This window comes from Podarcis tiliguerta (genome assembly GCF_965153285.1).
Source record: "Podarcis tiliguerta genome assembly, chromosome: 8".
Classification (NCBI taxonomy): domain Eukaryota; kingdom Metazoa; phylum Chordata; class Lepidosauria; order Squamata; family Lacertidae; genus Podarcis; species Podarcis tiliguerta.
The window spans coordinates 343,399-366,492 of record NC_139541.1 but is presented as its reverse complement, the minus strand read 5'-3'; the positions used below and the strand labels follow the sequence as shown (position 1 = coordinate 366,492).

The 23,094-nt window shown below is 44.7% G+C and overlaps 1 protein-coding gene across 3 annotated transcripts in view; it reads left to right on the top strand.

Moving 5' to 3' along the window:
* ZMAT4 (zinc finger matrin-type 4) overlaps nucleotides 1-23,094 on the top strand; it is a 246,193-nt gene that overhangs the window by 187,907 nt on the left and 35,192 nt on the right. The window contains exon 6 of one of the 3 annotated variants that reach the window (XM_083456649.1): nucleotides 15,257-15,526. The exons of the other annotated variants lie outside the window; for them this stretch is intronic. Coding sequence (XP_083312775.1) covers nucleotides 15,257-15,519 — 263 coding nt within the window. The 3' untranslated portion in view covers nucleotides 15,520-15,526. Of the gene's footprint in view, nucleotides 1-15,256; nucleotides 15,527-23,094 lie in introns of those variants that run through there. 3 annotated transcript variants of the gene reach the window in all.

Here is a 23,094-nt window from a genome sequence, read left to right as displayed (position 1 = left end):
GAGTAAACCCTCCACAAATCCAGAGTGGCATCCCTAAGATGGCTGGATGGCGCCGTGTGCGCCCCTTTCCAGCAACTGTGGCAAACATTGGTGCCAAACATGCTGCTTTCCTTTGGACCACATCAGAGAGGCCAAAAGGGGTGTCTTGCTGTTTGGTCAGCCCAGAATCTCCATCCACACAGCCTAGACTTGCACATCGGGGAGATCACAGAGTGGTGTGACTTCACCCCTGGAGGCACAGTCCATTGTCTCTCGAGACAGAGGGATGGCAGCAACAACCTCTATCTAGTCATATCAACCCTGATTTGCTCCTGGTGTTCCATGGCCAACTATGGGCTCATCCACACTTCCACTTGTCATGAGTTTGAGTGGTTTACCATTTGCCCCTCTACTTTCCCCGGGAAAGTACCCTGATGAATTGGAAGAAAATGGATTGGCATTCATCCCAATACAGTGGAAAACAGTGGGGTTTTCCCAGGGAAAAGTGGCAGTACAAGAGGAAGTGTGGATGGGCCCTATGACAATGGGAACAGAAGCAATATAGCTCTTAGGAGCAGGTGATGGGGCCAATCAGAAGGGAAATGAGGGAGGCTGAAAAGAAAGGGGACTCTTAGGACCTGAGGCAGCAAAATGTTGGACAACGAGAGAGAGAGAGAGAGAGAGAGAGAGAGAGAGAGAGAGCGCACATGTCAGAAAGATCTCAGTGCAATCTAATAAAACTAAGTTTTGCTCACTGGTGCAAAATAGCCTCTTAAAAACTAGTACAGAGCAGATGTGTCAAGTGTCCCTGAGAAAGGGTTTCCACAATGTGGATGGCTAGCTGAAAAGCCTTTGCCTCATAACTGCAGTGATATAACAAAAAATGGAAAGTATTATTATTATTATTATTATTATTATTATCCTCATCATTATTATCTGTGTCATTAATTTATTGATCACCTTCTAAGACACCATCTCAATTAGATTTATATATAATTGAAAACAGTTAAAAACACAGAAACTTTTGAAACAATACTAAAACCAAAACAAGTGGACACGTGATAAAAAACCATTTATCAAGCCAGGAAAGACTTGAACTGGACAGCCTTTGAACAGACAGTTCTTAGTAAAGTAAGACACATGGCTACCATATTTCCCAGTATTAACTAAAATGAACCCAAAATAATGTAAGGTGTTTCAGCTTATTCCTAATTTCTTTTATTCAGTCTCTTAAAAAAAAAAGACAAAAAGTGGAAATGAATAAGTAAAAATCCCCCTGAAGAACATAACTTTCTATGCATGTAGCACATGTCCACATTCCAGAAAAATCAAATGCTTTGCTTGATCATGAGACCTGTGAAGATTTCTGGGTGGTTCTGCAAAGAACTGCCGCATCTTTCTGATTACAATCCAGCACAAATATCTCTTTTGAATTTTTCCCAAAGGTTTTCACATCTGCCAAGTCAATTTCTCTTGCTCTAATAGCCAGAAGATCTAAGTAACAACAACCGGGTGGGGGTGGGGGAATCTCACCCTAATTCTACCAACTGACAGCTTTTTCTGCCTGTTGACAAGCTTCAAAGTTTTGTAACAATCTGTCCCTGAGCAATACAAGAAAAAATGTTTTTGTTTTGCTTTTGTTTTCCCAATGAGTTGCTTCACTTGAGCAATGTTTACAGGCCCAGCTGTATTTAATTTTATATGAAACATCCTCTCCAGTTTTGATAACGCTGTCATTCTTCAGAAATAGTCATCGCTTCCCAAATCTAACATTTGGGATTTCATCAGTTTAATTAAATAATGATGCCATTGCACCTATAACTCCATGGCGAGGCAGTATGAAGGTTCGTTCCCTTGTGATGAGAGGAATCCTGGAGGCTTTATGGCATTTTTGTAAGATCTGTTTATTTCTAGATAATAATAAAAAAAGGTAAAGGACCCCTGGACAGTTAAGTCCAGTCAAAAGCTACTCTGGGGTTGTGGTGCTCATCTCACTTTCAGGCCAAGGGAGCCGGCGTTTGTCGACAGACAGCTTTCCTGGTCATGTGGCCAGCAGGACTAAACCACTTCTGGCTCAACGGGACACCGTGACAGAAACCAGAGCGCACAGAAAACGCTGTTTACATTCCCGCCGGAGTGGTACCTGTTTATCTACTTGCACTTTGATGTGCTTTTGAACTGCTAGGTTGGCAGGAAGAAGAAGAAGAAGAGTTTGGATTTGATATCCAGCTTTATCACTACCCGAAGGAGTCTCAAAGTGGCAAACATTCTCCTTTCCCTTCCTCCCCCACAACAAACACTCTGTGAGGTGAGTGAGGCTGGGAGACTTCAGAGAAGTGTGAACAGCCCAAGGTCACCCAGCAGCTGCATGTGGAGGAGCAGGGACGCGAACCCGATTCCCCGCATTACGAGTCTACCTTGGGGAGAGGGAATTCAATTCAATTCTCATTTAGAGGTCCTTCTGAACCAAAACACAGCCATCCTCCAAAATTAATTTATCTCAAAATTTTGCAACACAGTTCTCCGGTCAAGTACTACATACAGAAATGCAGGCAATATGGTAAAATGTGCATAAAAATGCCTATTAGTGAAAATTAAAAAAAATGCTTTATATTAGAGGAAATTGCTTTGAAAACTTGCATATTGGGGGAAATTGCATACAGAAATATGTATATAAAGGGAAATTAGCAGTGAAATGCTGATGAATTTTCATGAGAGGATTTTTTATACTGAATTTAAGATGGGAAAAATGAGAGATTGATAGATTCATCCCTTCTTACATGGCTACTTCCAGAGAAGCCAGCTAAAGAACTCAAGGGGATCCAGATTGTATTTATTATGATAAATCATACCAGGACACCTCCGGCTACGTGAAGCAATATAGAAATATAAGAAATTAAGCGGAAACAATACGTAAAGCTGAGTGATAAAGATTGGTGCTGCTTTGACCAGATTTGTGGGCAACTTGGTAAATTAGGCCATAAACTTAATATTACAGCATTGCATCAGACTTTGTGCTTGCCCTAGTTTCTTCTTTCACATTTGTGGCCAGTAGCAAGTTTGTTTATTTATTTTTATTTATTCCTTTCAAAGGAGCCTCAGGCGGCAAACAACAAAAGATTAAAGAATGGAAGCATTTTTAAAAACTTAAATCCATTTCAGTACAGGTGCAGACTGGGAAAGATCTCTACTTAAAAGGTTTGTGGGAAGAGGAAGGTCTTCAGCAGGTGCTGAAAAGGCAACAGAGGCCGCGCCTGCCTAATCTCCAAGGGGAGAGCGTTCCAAAGGGCAGATGCCACAACACTCAAGGCCCAAGTCCTGCATTTTGTGGACTGTCTGATAAGATGGTACCTGTAGAATCATAGAATCATAGAATCATAGACTTGGAAGAGACCACAAGGGCCATCGAGTCCAACCCCCTGCCAAGCAGGAGCCACCATCAGACCACTCCTGACATATGGTTGTCAAGCCTCTGCTTAAAGACCTACAAAGAAGGAGACTCCACCACACTCCTTGGCAGCAAAATCCACTGTCGAACAGCTCTTACTGTCAGGAAGTTCTTCCTAATGTTTAGGTGGAATCTTCTTTCTTGTAGTTTGGATCCATTGCTCCGTGTCCGCTTCTTTGGAGCAGCAGAAAACAACCTTTCTCCCTCCTCTATGTGACATCCTTTTATATATTTGAACATGGCTATCATATCACCCCTTAACCTCCTCTTCTCCAGGCTAAACATGCCCAGCTCCCTTAGCCGTTCCTCATAAGGCATCGTTTCCAGGCCTTTGACCATTTTGGTTGCCCTCCTCTGGACACGTTCCAGTTTGTCAGTGTCCTTCTTGAACTGTGGTGCCCAGAACTGGACACAGTACTCCAGGTGAGGTCTGACCAGAGCAGAATACAGTGGCACTATAACTTCCCTTGATCTAGATGCTATACTCCTATTGATGCGGCCCAGAATTGCATTGGCTTTTTTAGCTGCCGCGTCACACTGTTGGCTCATGTCAAGTTTGTGGTCAACCAAGACTCCTAGATCCTTTTCACATGTACTGCTTTCAAGCCAGGTGTCACCCATCTTGTATTTGTGCCTCTCATTTCTTTTGCCCAAGTGCAATACTTTACATTTCTCCCTGTTAAAATTCATCTTGTTTGTTTTGGCCCAGTTCTCTAATCTGTCAAGGTCGTTTTGAAGTGTGATCCTGTCCTCTGGGGTGTTAGCCACCCCTCCCAGTTTGGTGTCATCTGCAAATTTGATCAGGATGCCCTTGAGTCCATCCTCCAAGTCGTTGATAAAGATGTTGAATAAGACCGGGCCCAAGACAGAACCCTGTGGCACCCCACTAGTCACTCTTCTCCAGGATGAAGAGGAACCATTGATGAGCACCCTTTGGGTCCGGTCAGTCAGCCAGTTACAAATCCACTGAGTGGGAGCATAGTCAGGACCGCATTTTACCAGCTTCTTTACAAGAATATCATCGGGCACCTTGTCAAATGCCTTGCTGAAATCAAGGTAGGCTACATCCACTGCGTTCCCTTCATCTACCAGGCTTGTAATTCTGTCAAAAAACGAGATCAGGTTAGTCTGACATGACTTGTTTTTCAGAAATCCATGCTGACTATTGGTGATCACAGCATTCCTTTCTAGGTGCTCACAGACTGTTTGCTTAATGATCTGCTCCAGAATCTTCCCTGGTATTGATGTTAGACTGACTGGGCGGTAATTATTTGGGTCCTCTCTTTTCCCCTTTTTGAAAATAGGGACAACATTTGCCCTCCTCCAGTCTGCTGGGACTTCGCCTGTTCTCAAAGATGACTGCCAGTGATTCTGAGATCACCTCTGCCAGTTCTTTTAATACTCTTGGATGCAGTTCATCTGGCCCTGGAGACTTGAATACATCTAAACTAGCCAAGTATTCGTGTACTATCTCCTTAGTTATTCTGGGCTGTGTTTCCTCTGCTGAATCATTTGCTCTGAATTCTTCAGGTCGGGCATTGTTTTCTTTATTGGAGAAGACTGAGGCAAAGAAGGCATTGAGGAGTTCAGCCCTTTCTGTGTCCCCTGTTTGCATTTCACCATCTTCTCCTCTGAGTGACCCCACTGTTTCTTTGTTCTTCCTTTAGCTACGAACATACCCATAAAAGCCTTTTTTTGTTGCTTTTAACCTCTCTAGAAAACCTGAGTTCATTCTGTGCTTTAGCTTTTCTGACTTTGTGTCTACACGTGCTGGCTATTTGTTTGAATTCCTCTTTGGTGGTTTCCCCCCTTTTCCATTTTTTGTACACATCCTTTTTTAATCTTAACTCAGTTAAAAGTTCTTTAGATAGCCACCCTGGCTTCTTTAGGCACCTTCCATGTTTCTGTCTCATTGGTATTGCCTGAAGTTGTGCTTTTACTATCTCCCTCTTAACAAACTCCCAGCCATCATGAACTTCCTTTCCTTTTAGTATTACTGTCCATGGGATCTCACCCAGCACTTCCCTAAGTTTTATGAAGTCGGCTTTCTTAAAGTCAAGAAATTGAGCCCTAGTGTGCTTGGCTGCTCCTTTCCGCTGTATAGTAAACTTCAGAAGAGCATGATCACTCGCGCCTAATGATCCTTCCACTTCTACCCCACTAACCAGGTCATCAACATTGGTTAGGACCAGATCTAAAATGGCTGTTCCTCTTGTTGCTTCTCCCACTTTCTGGACAATGAAGTTGTCTGCAAGGCCAGTGAGGAATCTGTTTGACCTTATGCTCTTGGCTGAATTTGACATCCAACAAATATCCGGGTAATTGAAGTCCCCCATTACTACTATCTCCCTTCCTTTTGCATGCTTGGCCATCTGTTCCAGGAAGGCATCATCTATGTCCTCCGTTTGGCTTGGGGATCTATAGTAAACTCCCACAATGAGGTCTCTGTTATTCTTCTCTCCCTTAATTTTGACCCAAATGCTCTCACTTTGGCTTTGAGGTTCTAAATCTTGGATCTCTTCACAGGTATACACATCCCTGACATATAACGCCACTCCTCCTCCTTTCTTGTCTGGTCTAGAAGGCCCTCACCTGCAGAGTGCAGCAAATAGTTGAGTATATAATGAGAGACAATCTTTCAAATATTGTATTTTCAAACACTATTCTACAGATATTGAAGGCCACTTGGAGAAGTGAGTGAGGGGGTGGGGAGGGACAGTGCCTAAGTTCACAAAGTAGCCTGCCAACAAGATCTGTTTGCATGAGGGTTGAAGGAGGAGATCCATGGCAGCCTACTGTTACAAGCACATCAGCAGGCGGTAAAGTTGGCAATCAAAATGAAAGATTTTTATTTATTTTTTCCTATCCAGTTTCTAATTTACTATGCAAGATGCTCATATAAACTCCTGGTTCTCCTTTGGAACAACTTTCTGAGAGAGAGCCTCCGTGGACCTGCCTTCCCTAGCCTAGTGACCTCTAGATATTATGAGCTCCGTCCAATAAACACATGGTGGGTGCTAAGTTGGAGAAGACTGCCTTAAGTGTTATGGATGATGATGATTATTCCATTTATATCCCATCTTTCCTGAAAGGAGCATAAGGTGACACGTATTGGGTCCCCTGCCTCCATCTTCCCCCACAGCAACCTTTGGAGGTCAATTAGGCTGAGAGACAGTGACTAGCTCAAGGTTGCCTCCTTGTGTAAGAGGAGCTTGAGAAATAAATACTCCATAAACAAATATAGCTACTTCCTCTCTTCAGGACTACCTGAGGGCCCCTCCAGATGGGTGTTTTTCTGCTGGTGTAGGCAATAACATGTCATGGAGACATTCATTGTGCATCAGTGGTGGATCTATACTGGACCATTGACACATCACTGCCCTTTGTTAGCTGTTCTGTGATGCATCCCCCAATGTGTCTGCACTGTTGCCCTATGGTGAGGCAAAGCAAAAGTGGGATAAAAAGAACGGAACCTCCAGGAACATTTGTGGTATGAAAAGTTGCAGGATATAATCAGGAAATGACAGGGCATTTAACAGAAACAAAGTGGTATGTCCTCTTTCTCAGGCACCAACAGTATTGAAAATGGGGTCAGGTGTAACTGCCCCAGGACCACGATGGTCACAATTCATCATGAACACACAATAAAAAAGATGTCTAGAGGGCATTCCTACCCCCATCTCTCTCTCTCTCCCTCCCTCCCTCTCTCTCTCTCTCTCTCTCTCTCTCTCTCCACCCTTCTTTTCCTTGGTGGCTCTGCTCTTTCTCGGCTTTTGCTGGATGAAGCAATGCATAAAGCAGAAGAAGTGATGGGGTGAATTATTAATTAATATCTGCAAAGCTATTTGATTTGTTAGTGCCGGGTGTTATAAAACGTTTTGTTTTTTTTAAAAAAAAAAGCTTCAGTTTCTTAGAAGCTGTTTAATATGGGAAAGAGTGTTAACTACCATAATCCTCTTTTATAAATCTGATATCAGGCTCACGATGTCCTCTTTAAGTGCCTCTTTTGATTTAACTGGTTTAGCACAGGGCAAGATTTAAAGAAGCATTTTAAAGGCATGGCATTCTCTATTTGTTTACCCTGCCTTTAAAAAATAAGCCTGCCACATGTGTATGTGGGGGGGCGACATACACACACAATCAAGGAGAAAACCTGCATGCAGTACGGGGGGGGGGCAGGGGCAAAATGTGGGTGACTGTTACTTCTGCACAGGGGGTGACATTTCAGCCACACAAACACCAGAGATTTCTATATTATTTTTACAGTCATACCTCAGATTACAGATGCTTCAGGTTGTGTGTTTTTGGGTTGCGCATCGCACTGAGCCCGGAAGTACCGGAACGGATTACTTCTGGGTTTTGGTGACCGCGCATGTGCAGAAGCACTAAATCAGCATGTGATGGAAACCCCCTAGTGAATGTACCAGACACACCTCTGTAGGCAGGGAATTCCACAGCTCAGGGGCTGCCACAGAGAATCCCCTCCCCCAGGCTGCTCCATGCAAGCTTCTGAAGGCAGTGGAAATACCAAGAGGGTCCCCTCTAGCAAGCTTAACTCCTGAGTACAGCCAGGCAGAAGTACTCAAGGAGGGTGTTGAGCAGGCCAGAAGAGAGGGGAGGTATGGCTTAGGGAGAAAGAATGACCTAGGGCTAGGCAGAGAAGTCTGGAGGGCCACAATTGACTCCTAGACCTGAGATTTCCCACCCCAATGCATATATTGTTCCTGTTCTGTAAAATAGGTCCTCAAGTTGGACTCTGCTGCATTTGCCCTCCATCCTTACCTTGGAGAGATTGGTAGAAGGATATCCGCAGAGTAAAATGACGTGTTTTTAATTTTACAAGACTGCAGTTCAGGCTTCCGAGGAAGGAAGAGCCTCGTGCCATGCAGGGCAGATTTGTGCCCTTGACCAAAGTGCAGGACATGGCCTCTGTGTGACCTCCATCCTGGCAGGGAGCTGCATGTGCTTTGGCCACATTGCAGGGACTGTTTCCTTGCCACCACCAGCCGCCGGGAGGAATGTGTTGTGCTGGCTCCATTTGGTACTACTACTACTACTACTACTACTACTACTACTACTACTACATTTTATTATTTATATTCTGCCCATCTGGCTGGGTTTTCCCAGGCACTCTGGGCAGCTCCCAACAGAGGACCAAAAACAGAATAAAACTTCAAACATTAAAAACTTCCCTAAACAGGGCTGCCTTCAGATGTCTTAAAAAGTCAGATAGTTGTTTATTTCCTTGACATCTGATGGGGGGGGGGGTGTTCCACAGGGCAGGCGCCACTACTGAGACCCCCCTCTGCCTGGTTCCCTGTAACCTCACTTCTCGCAGTGAGGGAACCGCCAGAAGGCCCTCAGAGCTGGACCTCAGTGAACAATGGGGGTGGAGACACTCCTTCAGGTATACTGGGCCGAGGCCACTACCAGACCAGGCAGCACCAACACTTTGAATTGTGCTCGGAAACCTGCTGGGAGCCAATGCAGATCTTTCAAGACCGGTGTTATGAGGTCTTGGCAGCCGCTCCTAGTCACCAGTCTAGCTGCCACATTCTGGATTAGTTGTAGTTTCCGGGTCACCTTCAAAGGTAACCCCATGTAGAACACATTGCAGTAATCCAAGCGGGAGATAACCAGAGCATGCACCACTCTGGTGAGGCAGTCTGTGTGCAGGGAGGGTTTCAGACTGCATACCAGATGGAGCTGGTAGACAGCTGCCCTGGACACAGAATTGACCTGCACCTCCATGGACAGCTGTGAGTCCAAAATGACTCCCAGGCTGCGCACCTGGTCCTTCAGGGGAACAGTTACCCCATTCAGGACCAGGGAGTCCCCCACCCCCGCCCGCCCCCTCAATCCGTTAGCCGCCACCCATCCTCCAACTGCCTCCAGACACTCACACAGGACCTTCACTGCTTTCACTGGTTCTGATTAAAAAGAGAGGTAGAGCTGGGTATCATCCGCATACTGATGAACACCCAGCCCAAACCCCCTGATGATCTCTCCAGTGGCTTCATATAGATGTTAAAAAGCATGGGGCAGAGAATGGTACCCTGAGGCACCCCATAAGTGAGGGCCCAGGGGTTCGAACACTCATCCCCCCAACACCACTTTCTGGACACAGCTCAGGAGGAAGGAGAGGAGCAACTGTATAACAGTGCCCCCAGCTTCCAGCCCCTCTAGACGGTCCAGAAGGATGTCTGGTTGATGGTATCAAAGGCTGCTGAGAGATCCAGCCCAACTAGACGCTGCATGGGAAAGTTTGAAAGTGGGGCAAAGTTTGGTAAAGGCAGAGATCTTGGACCAGGATTGGACCTCTGTCATCAGTGCTTTTGTGAGCTTCCCACTGGGATGATTGAAATACACTCTACTTTTGATGGTTTGATGCATCCTCCTCTCTACTCCTTTGTGCAACTCCCCTCTTGCACACAACCCCCCCCCCCATTGTTGTGCAACATGCATTTACTTTTGCACCCCTAACACACCTCAAGCAAATCCAAGATTGTGTTGCAGCACTACAAATCCTCTATTTGAGGCTGCACAAAGACATTCTTACATTTCTATTGTATAGTGAAATATACAGGATGAGCAGATGTGCTATCCTTATTTAGTGTAAGTCCCACAGTAACAGCAGTCCCACCCCCCAGCTCATGCCAGACTCTTTCTGCATGAGAATGCCACCTGCTGATCCTGTGCTTGGTGCCCTAACTGGGACTATATTAGATGGGTGGGATGCTCTTTGTAAAACATTATTTTTTATTCTTGCCATATACAGAAAGTGGCTATTTTTACCTACGATAAACATTAGACAGTTGTAAAAAAAATAATAATTTAAAGGGATATTTTTACCAAAAAGCTTTTTTTAAAAAAGACAAGAATAGATCAAATCTATATGTTTCTTTTTTTAAAATAAAGCCCCTTCTCCAACCACCGTGTCTTGCTGTCATCCTCATGGGACTTATCATCAAGATTCTGCAGCTGCTGGCAAAAAAGGTTAGCACAAGATTTTTCATTTTATCACCTTAAAATGATATAAAACATTTTAAATATTCAAATTGCCTTCTGCCTAGGCTTTATCTCCCTTTTTTACTTAGAAGATTATTAATAGTAAAGTTAATCTCTCCGTATGTGAACACGAATGTGACCTGCTGTGATGAGGGAGAGATCATTTAGTTCTGACTGACCCAGTTAGAATTGGAGTGTTCCATCTGTGAATGCTCTTATATTACCGTATTTTTCGCTCCATAGGACACACTTTTTCCCTCTTAAAAACTAAGGGGAAAAGTCTGTGCGTCCTATGGAGCGAATGCAGGGGGGAGGCAGGCAGGAAAAGCCCCCAGGCTGCGCAAGGCTAAAGAGGAAGCCAAGGCAGCGAGCGGGATGGATCGCGCTGGCTGCCTTGGCTTCTTTAGCCACGCTTTTTTAGCCGCGCTGGAGAGGTTTAGCTCCCAGCTGGAGAGGTTGCGCAGCTATGGCAGAAGCCAAGACAGCCAGCGGGATGGATCCCACTCGCTGTCTTGGCTTCTTTGCTCTTTGGGGCTGGAGGGGGAACCCAGGGTTCCCCCGCAGCCCCGAGAAGCTCTGGGAGAAGTGGACAGGCTGCGCGCAGCCTGCCCGCTGCTCTTTGAGGCTGGGGGGGGGGGGGATAATATTTTTTTTCTTGATTTCCCCATCTAAAAACTAGGTGCGTCTTGTGGTCCGGTGCGTCCTATAGAGAGAAAAATACGGTAAATTTCTCTGCATCTGCATATCTGTTTCTGCCCAAGCAAACACACACAGAGAGAGACACTACATAGCTGAACAAGCTCATCTTTAAGCCACAGCTTCATCCCAATCTATGCACAATCCCCTCTGATAATTGTACCCTTTCACTGGGTCCCTGTCAGTTTGGGGACTGCAAACTTAAGTGATAGTATACTTTGCATGTGTGAAAACAGCCATCATAGCTCAGTCACCTCTGACAGAGCTAAGCTATTTCTTGAAGTTAACAGCAGTGTAGTGGTAAAAGTTCAAAGTACAAAGAAACATAACAGACAGCTATGAATGTTTAATTGTTTTTAATTATTGGGGTTTTTCTTAAGTTTTTAGCTGGTTCTGTTTTATCTCTGAGCCATCTTGAGTCCTGCCAAAGAAAAAGGCAGGATACCCAAATAGGAGTAGATAGCAAAAGGTATAGCCAAGTAACTTCTACTCAGGGTAGAGCCATTGAAATTAATGGACCTAAGTTAACCATGCCTATTCATTTCAGTGGCTCGTCTCTGAACAGGACTAGCATTAGATACAACCCAATATACCAAATTAATGGGATCAGCTGACAGCCAGAGAAAAGTAATTTGGGAAAAGGGTGAGGTAGGAATTGGCATGCTGGACTTTGGCTGGAGAGGCCTGGGTTCACACACCTGGTCGGTCGAGGGGGTGGTTCATGGTATGACCTTGTACCAGTCCCTGAATGCAGCTGCATCCACTGGGAGTTACAGGATGCAGGAGGTCTTCCTTTCAACTCTCACTCATTGCAAGGGGGCCTTAGGCAAGACAAATATTTCAGCCTCAGCTTCCTACGATTTCCCTACAGCAAGGCAAGAAATGTGGTTTAGAGGATGGGGATATGTAGTCACGGCAGCAGTCTGCTCACTGCATATAAGTCAACTTGCTTAGGTGAATTGCTTCTTTGGGAGCACAAAGGTTCCTTGTGACCTTGCACCTTAGCCAATCCTAACCACAGCCCAGGCTATGGGGAGAGACTGTAGCTCTGTAGCAGAGTGTGTGTTTGACATGCAGAATGTCCCACTTTATCCTTGGTATCTCCAGGTAAAAAGACCAGGTAGCAGGCAATATTGGAATAGATGAACAGATAATCTAATCTGGAATAAGGCAGCTTCCTACTGCCCAGCATAGTGGGTGCTTGTGGCTCAAATGCAAAACAGGCAGAATCCAGGTCAGAAGTCCAGATCACACAAAGAGTAGACCGGACCTCGGAGAGTTCTAAAGGGTCCTGCTACAAGAGTTGCTGAGGATGCTGTCTCTGCTGGGTGGTAGATCCAACTGAAGTCAGGAGGAGATGGCTGGCAAGCACTCCAGGTCTCTGGGTCATTTCTGAATGTTGCTCTTCAATCTCTAGAATAACTTTGTTGTAACTTTACCCAAGAGTTTTTTCTTCCACTGGGTGTGCAGTGGCAATCCCCATGCAACTCTAAGTAAAGGTAAAGGGACCCCTGACCATTAGGTCCAGTCGTGACTGACTCTAGGGTTGCGGCGCTCATCTCGCTTTATTGGCCGAGGGAGCCAGCATACAGCTTCCGGGTCATGTGGCCAGCATGACTAAGCCGTTTCTGGCAAACCATAGCAGCGCACGGAAATGCCGTTTACCTTCCCGCTGGAGTGGTACCTATTTATCTACTTGCACTTTGACATGCTTTCGAACTGCTAGGTGGGCAAGAGCAGAGACCAAGCAATGGGAGCTCACCCCGTCGCGGGGATTCAAACCGCCGATCTTCAGATCGGCAAGTCCTAGGCTTTGTGGTTTAACCCACAGCGCCACCTGCTCCCCTCCTTTTAGGTGAATCTAAATTCCACCTCCTCCTCTTTACTGCTGGCATTATTGGTCTAATTTTAAAATTAACAGTGAACTGCTCAAGAGCATCAGATGCCACAATAAATTTACGAACAAATTGAGAGCAGCCTCAATTTTCAATCTTGTGAAATTTTGTTTATTACACCAAGTGCTAGTTGTGATGTAACACATTAAAATCCAGATTGACCTTCCAAGAGACTTTTCAAGTTCATAAATTTAGACTCTGCTTTTGAAAGGAACTGGAAGGGAGGACGACCATTTATAAGACAAGATGCAGCTGTGCAAAACAAGATAGACCAATAAATCAAGCTGAATTCTCTCCAACATGATTGTCTCTATCATCAACAGGTATTTGAGAGGCTTTTACTGGAAGACAAGTTATGCTATGATCAGTTTGTTAGAATTCCTACTCCATGATTGCAGTCATGGGATTTTTGTCTATCACATGACGGTGTATGTTTTGACTCCACAGAGTGGGAAGTGACGGAGACAGGATGTTTGTGTTACTGTGTTCTATTGTCCTTTGTTCTTTCTCTTTGCTGTCTGATGCTAGAGAGAGAGGGAGCTCCGTGTATGTAAATAAAGTAGATTAGCCAAAATGCGGAGTTGCTGAGGTCTGTCATGCAAGCTGCGAAGACTCTGCGGATCCCTAAGTGTGCCAGTGTCTGTTGTCATCAGTCACTGTGATGTTCGGGCAGAAGAAAGCTTATGGAGCTCCCGAACGAACGACCAGGAGGGAGAGAACATGCCAGTCGGGCATGTGTCTCTGCCAGGATCCTACTCGAGAGTAGGACGAGCTCCTGACAACAGTCATGGGCCCAGGGATCAGGGCCACAGACCCAGTGCCAGCAGAGGAAGAACCGAGGACTGTTTTTGTCCCGGTTGGAGTCTCCTGGAACCAGCAGCATGAGGCAAGCCTCTTCAGAGACGGAAGCGGGGAAAGCTGCAAGGAGATAGTGAGTAAAGCCTGTGCCTAATAGCAAAAGTAAAAGGCAAGCCGGCAGAAGAAGGCTTGATTTATAGCCATCTGATAAGAACAGCTTGGACTAAGCTGCCAAATGGACCTTTTGGAGGGGTAAAAAAAAAAAAATCCCAAGTCCCTGAGTTAGAGGGAATGCCTGATGCGGCAGGTCTTTGCCGAGAAAGTAGCCTTGATTTATGTGCCACAGAAGGGAGGACATACCCCGATGCTTATGAAGCTGGATTCGTGCAGCGGCAAGCTTTGCCAAGGCAATAGCTGTTTGTGAAACATCAGCTATGGGGGAGGGAGCAATTTCCCCCAATGCTGCGTTGAAGTAGCAGGCATGAACTTTGAGAAGGCAGGATTCTTCTGATTCTCCCTGTGAGTTTAGGAATGTGGGGGAGCAGTGATTTTGTTCCCAAAGCTGCAAAAGCAGTTTGATGCTGTGTCTGATGCAAACAGCCAGAGTGTGTGATCAGCAGGAATTTCATCTGCAACACACTTGGACATTCCAAGATGGCGACAGGCTATCTAGGATGCCAGAGAAGTTTGGAGAGGTGGACTTTGCTGTCTCCGATGCCCACATTATATGAGAGGCAATGAAAGCAAAAGCTCCAGTTGTGTTTGGAGGCGTTTTAGAGGAAAATTGCATTGTTTCCTGTTTGGGGAGAGGACTCTCCAGAATGTAAGGAGAAGAAGGGGAACTGACTGTGACATCATCGCAACCATCACTGCAACCAGTGGAAAGCAGTGGAAAGTTTGTCCTGTAAGAAGTTTGGACAGATTCCAAAAGCCAGGAAGGTTTGCAGCATTTCTGACAGGTGACATGAAGTAAGGCCAGAGATACAGAGCTTCAGTGCAGAGGTGGTGACTAACTGTTCCAGGGCAGAGGTGCAAGAATCTCTTGTGCTAGAATCTGAAGCGAAGGCACACCTTTGTGGAAGATGGGACTGGTTCACCAGGTGTACGCCACAGAAGGATTCGATCCACCAGTTGAGTGGAGATTCGTTGGGGGTACATAGCACCTGGATCGTAGAACTGAAAAGCTGTAACGCTGTGATGTCTAACATGTTTTTCATTCCAGGTCAAGAAGCCCAGCTGGTGCAGTGTGGCTGTTCTGTTTATGGCAACAAACAGAGTGAAACAACCCAGAAGAGCGAAAGCGACATTTTACATTGTGATGTTTATTGTGTAAATGGCTTGTTCTTGCTATGTTATAATGTTAAGATAGGGGATGGTGGAATGGTTCAAGAGACATGTAATGTTTTGTCTGTTAACCATGTTTTTCATTCAGGTTGTAAGCATGAAGCTCCCAGATTGCTGCTGTCTGACATGAAGTTGGTCAGATGTACCCGTGCTCAGGACAAAGCAAAAGAGGGAAGCAATATGGGTATTTTACAAAAGCACCCTATTGGTGATGATGACAGTGAAAAGGCAAACCTGGAAAAAGCCAAGATGCCAATGATTGGATCTGACATGTGGGTTCCAAGGTCACAGAGCGATATGCTCGGCAAACATAGTTTGCAAGGTCTTTCCCTGGATTCAGACAGTTTCTGATGGGAAATGTGACTGTAGCACCGTGCTTGTGGTTAACGCTTAGCTGGAATGAAATATTCAACGCAGCAATAGAGAAATTAAAATAATAATTTATTTGTCAGACAAATAAATGATAGGCACAGTGGTATATGGTTACCAAAGCTCTGCCCACTCCAGCCCTGATGGCCAGCACTTATATTTCCTCAGCCCAGCCCCCTTGCTCCTCCTTTGGCTGCCTCTGTGCAATCAGCCTGGTTGAAATTCCTATTGGCTGTTTGCTAGAACCAATAATAAAAGATACACCCATTTCCTATTACCTTTTATGGGAGACAAAGAGCTATATTTCCTTCTATCCATAAATAGCAGACAAGTAGCCATATATCTTACATTTGCCTCGACAAGGCACCTTAATTACCAGATCACCTTTTGCCCCTGCTTCCCCTTCAAAACAAATGGCTAAAACAGATGGCTCATGGTATTAAATTCTATCTTAAACAGAGATCTTGGGTTCACATTCTCACATACCATCAATGAAATAAGAATCTAACATAAGAATCTAACATTTCTAACTTTCTAAATCTTTTGCCAACAAGTCTCATACATAACATAGATAGCTTTTTAGAAGAAAAGGCCTTTTGCAAAGTAAAAAAAAGGAACTTAGTAAAAACAGCTTCAAAAGGAAGCCTCTTCTATTTACACCCCCCTTTCCCAGCCAGCTGCTTTCCCCATTAGCTCTTTGCCCTTTAACCTTCTCCAGATACCTTAAACCTTGGGAAAATATGGCTAGAATCTGATGGGAGGCACATGGTATTATTTTCTGTTAAACTATTTACCAACTCTTAATTAGTGTTTTTGCAGCTTGATTGTATTCTCTAATATGTAGGGTCAGTATAACCTTTGCTCCCAGCCTGTAATTCCCTTTTACAACTTTGAGTAACGTGTCTCCTGCTACTGCCATAAATCAAGGGGGCCCTTGTCCAGGAGAGCAGGAAGATAAACACTGCCAGAGTGCTTAGCCAGCTGGTTTCTGCCTGGCATGAAACCTACAAACATTTGCAAATATATTTTTAAGCTCATTTTAAAATACAGACCTTGATCAGATGCCTCATGACAAGATAAACCCAGAAAAAGCCAGGGTGCCAATGGATGGGTCTGACATGTGGGTTGAGACATCACGAGGCAGGGAGCATAGATTCTTCCTGTGGTATGGAGGCTTGTACAGAGTACTAAAGCCTCATACCAAGCTGATTTTACTCACTGGGGATGTTGAGTGCAGAGCAGGGGGGGGGGGGAATGTGTGTATTTTCCTAGGCTACCCCATTGCCCCATAGATACCAAGTCTGTTGCTGTTATAAACAGCAGGTGCACTAAGGTGAGTTCCACTGATACAGTGGAGGAGATGCACCAGGTGCGCAGATCAGGAGGAGCTACGAAGGGTGAGAAGCCAACCAGGTATGCTCAGGAGTTTGCTAACACAGCTGTTGCAGATTTAGCTGTGGCTAGTGGCTCGACACAGGTCTTGAAACCCAGAGTCTTGAAAGGGGTACAGGGTTTGTCCTCAAGGTATGGGAAACCACGCCCAAAGGCTGTAAGGGTAGACACTGTTTCTTCAGAGAGGCAAGAAACTAAGTGTGTCAATGTCTGTTGGCATCGGTCGCTGTGATGTTCGGGCAGAAGAAAGCTTATGGAGCTCCCGAATGATCGACCAGGAAGGAGTGAACATGTCAGTCGGGCACGTGTCTCTGCCAGGGTCCTATTCGAGAGTAGGATGAGCTCCTGACACAGTTTTGATGGCTGAAGTTGTGCAGGAACATGTACATCAGCTGGTAAATGAATGTTCACTGCAGCTAAGATTGTCATTGGTGTCATCATACAGTGTGGGGGAGGGGGAGCACAAACAGGTTCTTAAATAATGTGCCCAGGGGGACAAGTTGTGTTTTCTTTTGTTGCATGTGCCTTTGTTTTGAAGATGTGTGGAACTTGATTTCTAGGAGAACGGGGGAACGTAACAAGGGAAAATGATAACAAATAACTTTGAAGAGATGGAAAAGCTTAAGCATGGGAAATTATATAAAGAAACAGAAAAACTGGAGATATAGTTATCGTTACTAATATCATGGTTTGGAAGAATATTGGTGATTGCCAAAATATTATTTTTAATTATAAGTATCCCTCTATTAGTGTCACCACTGATGTTGGTAAAATGTCAGAAGCTGATATTACATTTCAAACATAGTAGGTTATTAAATTAAATAATGGTTCTCAAACAATAGAATTCTAGAAGCAGAAGAATTATGATAAAAAGGAAATTCAAAAATGTGTTGTGGTACAAAGGTTTCTCAGAAAACATTTTGTGAAAAGTACTCTATTCATTATAAAATGTTTCACATGGAATTAAAAACCAGATTTGTCCAGGATGATCATCGTTAACTACACTATGTCATAATGAATTTTTGAACCCTATAAACCATATATCATAAAGACACCACAATCTCCACTGTGCCTCATTTCCAAAAGGAAATGTGGACCCTGGGAAAGTGCCTGGAACCCCTGGAATCTGGCACTACTCAGAGATGGGAGTGGAAGGCAACAATATTTTTGCTTCTACTTTATCCTTTATAGTGTCTAATCCTGTATTCAGCTGGGACTGCCTCCATCCATTTTCAAACAGTGGAATTAAATAATCTGTGTGAGTTTTTATTTTCAGAATGAAACCTGCTTGTGAAAAAGTAGCTTTCAGTGGCATAAAATATGCAATAGGTCTGGATTTGTGTTTTGATTAGGTAGAGAAAAAAACAAAATCTCAGCATGCACTCAATGAGCCTGAGTGTGAGTGACCACCCCCACATGTGGCCCCTGCAGCAAAAACTGTTCTCAGCCATCAAATGAGAAGTCCTTTGCACTGTTGAGCATTTAACCTTGCTTCCTCCCTAGTTCCTCACCTCTTCCTTTATAAGGAAGCTAAATAATTGGTGCATCTAACTCCCCTTAATGTGAGACATAGGTGTGTGTGTTTTAAAATCCTAAAGCTTGTAAGGGAGAGGAGGTAGGGGGAAGGAGAACATTACTGAATATTACAATATAAATCCTGTTGAGACATTACAAATCCCCACATGGTCTGAGATGCATTTCAGATGACTCAACCAGCAGGGGATGGATAATCAAATATGCCTCTACAAAGAAATAAACTATACAACAGAGACTATCAAGGAACTGGAGGTATGCATGAGGCATATTTGAGAGTGTGCATGAAAAATAAACAGAAGCATCTCAGACTCATTATGTGCCTGAAATTTGCCAGAGGCTGGGGCCCTGCTATATTGCGGAGAGGATTTGCTAGGGGAGGTTTGCAGGGAGACTGCAGGAGAAGGGGAAGAGGGCTGGAATCTGGAATTAAGCAGCCAGACACTTTGACATCTCCCACCCACACTCCTGGGGTAGCAGAGGAGGAGATGTTAAGACGACATGATATATGCTCTTTTGGGTGAATGTGCCTGTATTAATCCTGAAGCACTGAGGACAGAGGCCAAATTCTAGGGTAATTTAGAGCTGAGCTGAAGCTTTTGGAAACAAAGGGGAGGGAGCATGAAGGAAAGGAGGAAGAAATTGGCGGAAGACCAGGACGAAAAAATGTTTTAAAATTCAGGGTTAGGAGATTTACTTAGACAACTGATGATGGCACCAGCTTGCTCCCCCGCCCCTTCTTCTTTTGTTTGAACTTAATCGCTCTGCTGCTGTAAAGTTATGATGGCTAACTGCATGCTATTTCCAGTATCAGAGCAGGCATGCATTTGAATATGATTTCTTGGGAATCACAAGTGGAAAGAGTCCTAGTGTGCTCAAGTTTGACTTGCAGGCTTCCCATAGACCACTGGTTAGCCACTGTGAGACGGCATCGGCTGGTCGTGCAGCTGCTGCTGCCTCCACTATAGCTGGGTCTCTGCAAGGCCATCATGCACTGGAATGGCAATGGGAGCTGCAGGTGCCTTCCCAGGATCGGTGGCCAACTAGAATGTAATATTGCGGGGGCCCAGGTAAGCCCCACCCCACAAAATCAATCACATTATATGGTGCATGCACACTATTTGAATAGCAATGCCCATCAACTTTGCAGGGGTCCGACTCTTCGTGACCCCATGGACCAGAGCACGCCAGGCACTTCTGTCTTCCACCGCCTCCCGCAGTTTGGTCAAACTCATGCTGGTAGCTTCGAGAACACTATCCAACCATCTCATCCTCTGTCGTCCCCTTCTTCTTGTGCCCTCCATCTTTCCCAACATCAGGGTCCTTTCCAGGGAGTCTTCTCTTCTCATGAGGTGGCCAAAGTATTGGAGCCTCAGCTTCAGGATCTGTCCTTCCAGTGAGCACTCAGGCCCTATCCTTAAGAATGGATAGGTTTGATCTTCTTGCAGTCCATGGGACTCTCAAGAGTCTCCTCCAGCACCATAATTCAAAAGCATCAATTCTTCGGCGATCAGCCTTCTTTATGGTCCAGCTCTCACTTCCATACTGGGAAAACCATAGCTTTAACTATACGGACCTTTGTCGGCAAGATGATGTCTCTGCTTTTTAAGACACTGTCTAGGCTTGTCATTGCTTTTCTCCCAAGAAGCAGGAGTCTTTTAATTTCATGGCTGCTGTCACCATCTGCAGTGATCATGGAGCCCAAGAAAGTAAAATTTCTCACTGCCTCCATTTCTTCCCCTTCTATTTGCCAGGAGGTGATGGGCCCAGTGGCCATGATCTTTGTTTTTTTGATGTTGAGCTTCAAACCATATTTTGCACTCTCCTCTTTCACCCTCATTAAAAGGTTCTTTAATTCCTCCTCACTTTTTGCCATCAAGCTTGTGTCATCTGCATATCTGAGGTTGTTGATATTTCTTCCAGCAATCTTAATTCCGGCTAGGGATTCATCCAGCCCAGCCTTTCGCATGATAAATTCTGCATATAAGTTAAATAAGCAGGGAGACAATATACAGCCTTGTCATACTCCTTTCCATATCCATGTTGTTCCATATCCAGTTCTAACCGTAGCTTCTTGTCCCACATAGAGATTTCTCAGGAGACAGATTTCTCAGGCACTCCCATTTCTTTAAGAAATTGCCATAGTTTGTTGTGGTTGACACAGTCAAAGGCTTTAGCATGGTCAATGAAGCAGAAGTAGATGTGTTTCTGGAACTTTCTAGCTTTCTCCATAATCCAGAGCATGTTTGCAATTTGGTCTCTGGTTCCTCTGCCTCTTCTAAATCCAGCTTGCACTTCTGGGAGTTCTCAGTCCACATACTGCTTGAGCCTACCTTGCAGAATTTTAAGCATAACCTTGCTAGCATGTGAAATGAGTGCAATTGTGTGGTAGTTGGAGCATTCTTTGGCACTGCCCTTCTTTGGGATTGGGATGTAGACTGATCTTCTCCAATCCTCTGGCCACTGCTGAGTTTTCCAAACTTGCTGGCATATTGAGTGTAGCACCTTAACAGCATCACCTTTTAAAATTTTAAATAGTTCAGCTGGAATACCATCACTTCCACTGGCCTTGTTATTAGCAGTGCTTTCTAAGGCCCATTTGACTTCACTCTTCAGGATGTCTAGCTCAAGGTCAGCAACCACACTACCTGGGATGTACGAGCCATCCATAACTTTCTGGTATAACTCTTCTGTGTATTCTTGCCACCTCTTCTTGATGTCTTCTGCTTCTGTTAGGTCCTTACCACTTTTGTCCTTTATTATGGTAATCTTTGTACGAAATGTTCCTTTCATATCTCCAATTTTCTTGAACAGATCTCTGGTTCTTCCCATTCTGTTGTTTTCCTCTATTTCTTTGCATTGCTTGTTTAAGAAGGCCTTCTTTTCTCTCCTTGCTATTTTTTGGAAATCTGCATTCAATTTCCTGTATCTTTCCCTATCTCCCTCGCATTTTGCTTGCCTTCTATCCCCCGCTATTTGTAAGGCCTCGTTGGACAGCCACTTTGCTTTCCTTTTCATTGGGATGGTTTTCGTTGCTGCCTCCTGTATAATGTTGCGAGCCTCCATCCATTCAGGCACTCTGTCCACCAAATCTAAATCCTTAAACCTGTTCCTCACTTCCACTGTGTATTCATAAGGGATTTGATTTAGATCGTATCTTACTGGCCCAGTGGTTTTTCCTACTTTCTTCAGTTTAAGCTTGAATTTTGCTATAAGAAGCTGATGATCTGAGCCACAGTCAGCTCCAGGTCTTGTTTTTGCTGACTGTATAGAGCTTCTCCATAGAATCATAGAATCATAGAATCATAGAGTTGGAAGAGACCACAAGGGTCATCGAGTCCAACCGCCTGCCAAGCAGGAAACACCATCAGAGCACTCCTGACATATGGCTGTCAAGCCTCTGCTTAAAGACCTCCAAAGAAGGAGACTCCACCACACTCCTTGGCAGCAAATTCCACTGTCGAACAGCTCTTACTGTCAGGAAGTTCTTCCTAATGTTTAGGTGGAATCTTCTTTCTTGTAGTTTGTATCCATTGCTCCGTGTCCGCTTCTCTGGAGCAGCAGAAAACAACCTTTCTCCCTCCTCTATGTGACATCCTTTTATATATTTGAACATGGCTATCATATCACCCCTTAACCTCCTCTTCTCCAGGCTAAACATGCCCAGCTCCCTTAGCCGATCCTCATAAGGCATTGTTTCCAGGCCTTTGACCATTTTAGTTGCCCTCCTCTGTACACGTTCTAGTTTGTCAGTGTCCTTCTTGAACTTCTTCTCCATCTTTGGCTGCAGAGAATATAATCAATCTGATTTCAATGCTGCCCATCTGGTGATGTCCATGTGTAGAGTCGTCTCTTGTGTTGTTGGAAAAGCGTGTCACTGATTTTAGCTTTCGCTAATTCTTCCAAAATCTATAACAATATCTTTGTACCAGGCAAAAACATTCCTCTTCTCCCAGGCTTCTGGCTAATTTGACAAGAAAAGGTAAAGGGATCCCTGACCATTAGGTCCAGTAGTGACCGACTGTGAGGTTGCGGCGCTCATCTCACTTTATTGGCCGAGGGAGCCGGCATTTGTCCGCAGACAGCTTGTGGCCAGCATGACCAAGCTGCTTCTGGCGAACCAGAGCAGTGCACGGAAACGCCGTTTACCTTCCCGCCGAAGCGATACCTATTTATCTACTTGCCCTTTGATGTGCTTTCGAACTGCTAGGTTGGCAGGAGCAGGGACCGAGCAACGGGAGCTCACCCTGTCACAGGGATTCGAACCGCCGACCTTCTGATTGGCAAGTCCTAGGCTCTGTGGTTTAACCCACAGTGCCACCTGCGTCCCTTCAATTAGACAATCTGTGGCCTATTAAAATGGGGGTGGGGTTAATTGTTTCTGTTTGTTACTATGGTATGTATTTTTGTCTTTTTTATATATCTAAACTGCCCTGTGATCCTCAGATGAAGGGTAGTTTAGACATTTAATACAGAATAATAAATAAATAATATGCCACACAGCCAGAGACAAGCAAGGAAGTGAGGGCTTCTCTACACTTCCTCTCATCCCAATGCTTTTCCATGGGGAAAACCACTCTCCAGCGCTCAGTCAAAGCAAACAGCAATTCAGGTTTTCTCCAGTTTGCTGTG